The 6,634-nt window shown below is 40.7% G+C and overlaps 1 protein-coding gene across 1 annotated transcript; it reads left to right on the forward strand.

Moving 5' to 3' along the window:
- Positions 1-697: 697 nt before the first annotated feature.
- On the forward strand, positions 698-4,826 carry LOC135932583 (fMet-Leu-Phe receptor-like). The gene is made up of 3 exons (XM_065470059.1): positions 698-1,200; positions 2,855-3,038; positions 4,008-4,826. Exons 1-3 carry the CDS (start codon positions 698-700, stop codon positions 4,824-4,826), a joined length of 1,506 nt encoding a protein of 501 aa, XP_065326131.1.
- Positions 4,827-6,634: the final 1,808 nt, after the last annotated feature.

Below are 6,634 nucleotides of genomic sequence, written 5' to 3' on the forward strand. Positions count from 1 at the left end.
ACTGTATGGTCAAATCGTATGATGTTTGTTTTGCCTTTGACTGCGGCAGCTTTGCTTCCCGATAATAAAATACACTTTTCAGCTCTTTTCCTATGAAGTGCTACTTACCCTCTTTCTATTTTTTTGTTTGTTTTTTCCCCCTCTACACTTAACAGCTCTTTTCCTATGAAGTGCTACTTACCCTCTTTCTATTTTTTTGTTTGTTTTTTTCCCCCTCCACACACTCATTCAGCTGCATCATACATGTAATATGTTTTGTAGTTCATCTGCAGTTGTATTGAGCTACTTTTAGGACCCACTGATGGCTGGATTATTCTGATGAAATCTTGATACATAAAACCTTATATTGTGTAAGGAGCTTGGAAAGAAAAGCGTCTGGACTTCTTTAAGTTGCTTGAAGATGTTTCACCTCTCATCCAAGAAGCTTCTTCAGTTCTAGGGTCAAATGGTGGGGAGTCCCAGATTTAAGCTCTGTGGATGTAACCCTTTGAGAGGGACAAAGGACCCCTAATGATGCTCTACCTAATCACATGGACCAAGGTGTGAAAATGGGTGTAGGTCACAATCAGCCAAGGTTTCAGGTGAGCTCATTGTGAAACCTAGCCCCACCCTATCATGTGAGTTCCTGAGGTCAGATGGCCCAGGATGTGAGTGGGCCTTAAGGCGTCTGGGAAGGGATCTCAAAACTGGATTATAGATGGCAGACATTTGGTGTCGTAGAGAGAAGAACACACACCTGAGGACAGTCAGACCCATTGTTAGCAGCATAAACTCAGCCACTTACAACATTTCGAAACACCTTGCTACCATCCTACCACCTCGTGTGGGGAACACCCCACATCACATCAAGAACTCCACCGACTTCACCGACAAGGTCCAGAAATTTACCCTGGATTCAGATAAAACCATGGTGTCCTTTGATGTAGTCTCTCTCTTCACTTGCATACCCACCACGGAGGCAGTGGAGACCGTCAAAAAACGCCTACAAGAAGACAGCTCTTTGGAAGACAGAAACAACTTCACCCCCGATCTGATTAGCACACTGTTAGACCTCTGCCTTATCACCACATATTTCAAATACAATGAGGGTTTCTACAGGCAAAAACATGGCTGTGCCATTGGCTCCCTGGTGTCGCCTATTGTAGCCAGCCTTTACATGGAGGAAGTGGAAAGAAAGGCTCTTGGCTCTTTAAAGGGAGAGTACCCAGGCACTGGTACAGATATTTAGACAACACCTGGGTCAAAATCAAAAGACAAGAAGTGGAATCCTTCACTGCTCACATCAATGCTATGGATAAAAAACATCAAGTTCACCAGAGAAGACACAAAGGATAACTGTTTGTCTTTCCTGGACTGCGCCGTGCGCATTGAAGACAATGGAAGCCTCACCATTGAAGTTTACCGGAAGCCCACACACACGGACCAGTACCTCCTATTTGACTCCCACCACCCATTTTCACACCTTGGCTCATGTGATTAGGTAGAGGATCATTAGAGGGTCCTTTGTCCCTCTCGGCGGGTCACTCCCACAGAGCTTAAATCTGGGACTCTCCACCATTTGACCCTAGAACTGAAGAAGCTTCTCGGATGAGAGGTGAAACGTCTTCAAGCAACTTAAAGAAGTCCAGACGCTTTTCTTTCCAAGCTCCTTAGACTACGATGACCTAGATGACTGAGAACCTTCACAGACAAAACCTTATATTATATACAGAATTATGTTTCTTTATCTAAACATGTGAAAATAATATAGCAAAAACAAAATGATAATAAATGACGTAAAATATTCAAAATGTCATGCACGGCTGTGTTGCAGGCAGAAGTGGGACCTAAATGCAGGACAGTGCAAAAAACAGAAACAAGGAACTAGGAGTGGCGAGGGAAACAAGGTGTACAACAAAACACACACAACAAATAAGGGACGACAGGATGAGCAGAGGACTTAAATACACACAGGATAATGAAAGGATGGAAAACAGGAGGGAACACAGCTGGAACAAATACGGACTAAGAGCAGGCAAAGCAAAACTAAACACACTGAACACAGGATGAAAGGCTGTCAAAACAACACAGAAAGTACAATAACCATGGAGACAAAGAAATACGGGTTGACACTGCGATGGGGGTACACAAAGCAGAAACACAAAAATAAGACCTAAAATCAGGAATGCAAACTAAATCTTAGAATACTGAATAAACCACAATCCAAAGAGTCCGGATACAAAATCAGCAGGTCAAAGACCCAGGACTGTGACACACAAAGAAGTGGGAAGAATCATAGGCTTTAGCATAAGCTCCCACCCCCTTTCCCCTATTTACTGACTGCTGATCATCGCTTTTTCTTCTTGTGTATGCCTGATACTATCACAACTCCTGACTAACACTTTGTTACATGTATTTGGTTTTATAACCCCAGTAACCCACCATGAGCTCTAAACACATTTAATATTTACATATGTATACATATGCACATGCGTACACGTGTACACAAACTTGGTGTGTAGTTGATGAGAACATGCAGTCAAAGCCCTTTTCCTTGTACTTTGCAAATCATTATTTTTGAACCACTTTTTAAAACTGAAATATGCTTGAATATTTCTTCACCCAGTCTGTTCCACAGCTTCACTCCACATCCAGAAAATCAAAACCTTTTTAATGTTGTACATGGATGTTTTAATGTTAACTACCAGCTCAAATTGTATTCCCCTTCTCTTTAACCAAACTGTTTAGGAACACTGTCAGGAATTTCAGTATTTTTGATTGAGATAGTGAGGCCATTTAATGATTTTCTACACTGTTTACTCAGGAGATTCATGCTAAGTAACATTTTGCACTTTTTCTGTTCTTTCTTTCTCAGGCACACAATGTTTCCCAAAGCCTCGCTGCTCACCCACACACTCAAACCTGAGGATGTCCAGGCAACTACTGTGGGCATCAATTCCATAGTGGACAATGTCACCATCATCCTCTTAATGCTCACCATTGTGCTCGGCATCACAGGGAACTTCATGGTGATCTGGGTGGCTGGCTTCAAACTTAAGGTGGATAAAAAAAAAAACATAAGTATAATATGTTTCAAATACCTTCTGAGCTTGCCATTTGTCTTTTTAACAAAAGCTCAGTGAAAACAACAACAACTTGGGGTTAATATCTTGGTTAAAGAGATTTGGCAAGCAGACTGGAGCAGCCAGGGATCAAACCACCTACCTCCTGATCTGCGGCTGCCCTTATCTTTCAGGTTTATGTATCAAAAATACTTGTCTGGGGTTAAGAATGGACTAAAATACATCCTTTTACAGTACAAAGTAACAGGTTGACTAACTTAGGATGACATTTGCTACCACAGATCATTTTTAACTAAGCTGAAGATGTTTCCTGTATCATACGAGAAGCTTATTGAAGAAGCAGCTTTTCAGAGGTGCAGCAAACACATACCAACAGGGACTAGAAAGAGAGAGCACATTTGTCCCATACAGACTTCCCTTCATTGGCTCGCTGTTAAATCCAGAACCTGATTTAAAATCCTTCTTCTTAAATACAAGATCTTGAATAATCATCAAACCTCGAAAAATCTCTATTTTCAAGATTGCTTATATAAGCATACAGTTAGAGTTTGATCAGGTGACTCTGAATCCTCATTTGCTTCACAGGAAGCCTCCAGGCTTAGTCTGGCTGTCCTATCTTATAAAACTAACATTACATGTGAGAGCATTAATCTGCTGTAGCTTTCGCAAAGCAGACACTCCGGTGTGCAATGGCTTCCTTGTGGTTGAGTTCTATACATGCAGGTTCTTGAACTGACACACAAGAAATTTAACTTCATATGTGGTAATAATACCTAAACCTGTGAAGTGATATTATCTGCTTGTGGTTATATGTTTTTTTAATGCACAGCTTTTGACATAAATAAATCTCCATAGAAAACATGATCCCAGTCAGGTTACTTACTATTTTCTGTTTTTTCTTACTCTCTTCTCTTTTCCATCTTTTATTTTCTTCTACCTCAACAGCTGACGGTCACCAATGTGTGGTTGGTGAATTTGGCGATAGCAGACCTGATCTTCTGCTTCACACGAATCTTCTCCCTCACTCGGTTGTTCTTGTCAGACCACTGGCCTTTTGGCCTCTTCCTCTGCAAGTTCTATGGCTTCTTCAAATACACCAACATGTTCTGCTCTGTCTTCCTGCTGGCTGTGATCAGTCTGGATCGAGTGCTCTGCATCTGGCAGCCAGTCCTCACAAAGCGCCGACGCACCCTGTGGACAGCGAGGGTGGTGGCAGTCTGCGTCTGGATTGCAGCTATCCTCTTCAGCATTCCCTACTTCATCCATCGACAAACTTACATAGACAACAACAACCTGACTAAATGTTCTATGAACCCAAAAAAGATGGCAGAGGACCACAACAGCACCAAAGTTGCTCTCTATTCCATCCGTTTCTTGTGTGGCTTCATATTTCCCTTCATGGTCATTCTCATCTGTTACATCCTGGCTGGTGTGGGCATCAGACGTACCCGTTTGGTGGCAAAGTCCCGGCCTCTGCGTATACTAGCATGTTTGGTCATTGCCTTCTTCCTGTGCTGGGCACCTTATCACTGCCTCCAACTTGTGAGAATGATCAATGGTGATAATGCTGTGCTGAAAATCTGGTTTACTGTAGCACAGAGCATTGCCTTCTTTAACAGCTGTGTGAACCCACTGCTTTACTTTTGCATGGGGCTAAAAATGAAGTATGGGCTTAAACAAGGTCTGATGGGAGTTTATACAAGGGCTCTGACGGATGATACAGGTGGCCAAATTATTCAGTGCACTGATCAGTCTTTGGATTAAAGCTCTGTGTTTACAGCACTCTTTTAGCAGCAGAAATGAGTCGGACAGCAGTGGGTGTAAATAAAGCTGAAGGTTCTCAGTAATCCTGACGCTCAGAATATTATGTGCCCATGTTTTAGTTTAGTTTTTTTTTACCAGTGTAACTGGAGTGCAGACATCTGTCTGTTACTGAACTGCAAATCAAATTGTTTTCATTTTAATGCAATTACAGTGAGGATTTTTGACAAGGTCATAAATGACCTGTCACCTGTTTACATCTGTAAGTTTAAGGCTGAATCAAGTTTAGGTAAGTGTATATTTTTAAAGTAAATTATTTCTTTGCTGTAAAGTTAAAAAAAACATACACATATGCACATGTCATGTTTAGATCTAGATATGTTTACCATAGACTACTTACATTTTTTTAAATGCCCTCAAATTTATGGAATGGTATAATTTTTAAATTGACAGGTAATAGATATCACACGTGTAATCTGTATCACTATTGCAACATTTTACTCAAATAATATATAAATATCAAATAAATTCTGTCTATGTACATATTTGTGTTTGTGGATCTCTTTCAGTTTGTCTTTGAACACTCTTTTGACCTAAATTCTGTTAAATGCAACAATTGTGGGGCAAAATCCTGTTGCAAGTAAAAGTGTGGATACGCTGGATAGTTACTTAGAATCTATCTTTTCCTCACATATGCAGAGCAGCTTGCCCATATCAGCAGCATCAGTCACTGAAGAGGAAGTGTGCACTGTTTTACCAAGCTCAGCAATGCCTCGGCACCTGGACATCAGGTACCAGAAGCAAAAAATTCCTTGATCAAGGAATGGACCTCACAGTCCATTGTTCTTTCAGTGGGCTTGTTTCAGTTATTGTGCAAATGTACTGTTTATGAGGTTGGGGAAACCTGCAATCAGCTGAGACTGAAGAAGTCACTTGGATGAGTGCTGAAACGTTTCTCCCACTGAAAACAGATGTACAGGATCAACCTTTTGGAATCTACTTAGCTGGATGATTGTGCACGCATCAAGAAATCTTATTGGGTGTTAACCAAAGTACTGTGGATTCAAACTTGTTAACTATTGGGTTTGCCAGTTTATATTCATCTGGAACTCCTCTCGGTATTCCCATTGCATCCATACATGTTGGAGAATTTTGTGTAAGATCAAAATTGTCTAATGTGGACTGTCTATTTAGATTTCTGGACTGTTGTACATTTTGCCTATGTCCTATAACTGTTATTGGCAGTCCCAACTGGATCATTGTGCAGGTACCTAACCAGATACTAGGGAGGAAATTTAACAGCCTCTTTCCTCCACAATACCAAAACAAATCTACCCTTGATATCAAAATCTTGAGGAATTTGACCATAAAGTCACATTCATTGTGTTGTTACCCCAGTCAGGGCTTATCTCTCCCACTTTGACAAGATTCCTCCATGTCAGACATGTATAATTACCCTCCTTTGGTATGAAAACTGATGGTGTGGTCAAGTCGGGTGCTATAGGAAACAAAAGCTCAGGACAGAACAGTTATCAGTCATGTGTTGACTATGCAAAGCCAGTATACATTTAAATTCCTCTTGATCTTCTGGGTATAATGGTGCATTATAATTGGATCTATCAGGGTTAAACTCAATGAGTTAAATTTTGTCTTTCTTTTTTGCGGCACAACATCAATAACACTAGTTGTATTCTACATTTTACTGATTGACTACCTTCAAGGAAAAAAAACCCCAGTCCCGTGGACGAGTGCTTGCTATTACATAAATCCATTTTGGATGTGACAAATCGGTCATATCCTTTTTTATATAC

The sequence above is a fragment of the Pelmatolapia mariae genome, linkage group LG22, assembly GCF_036321145.2.
Source record: "Pelmatolapia mariae isolate MD_Pm_ZW linkage group LG22, Pm_UMD_F_2, whole genome shotgun sequence".
Classification (NCBI taxonomy): domain Eukaryota; kingdom Metazoa; phylum Chordata; class Actinopteri; order Cichliformes; family Cichlidae; genus Pelmatolapia; species Pelmatolapia mariae.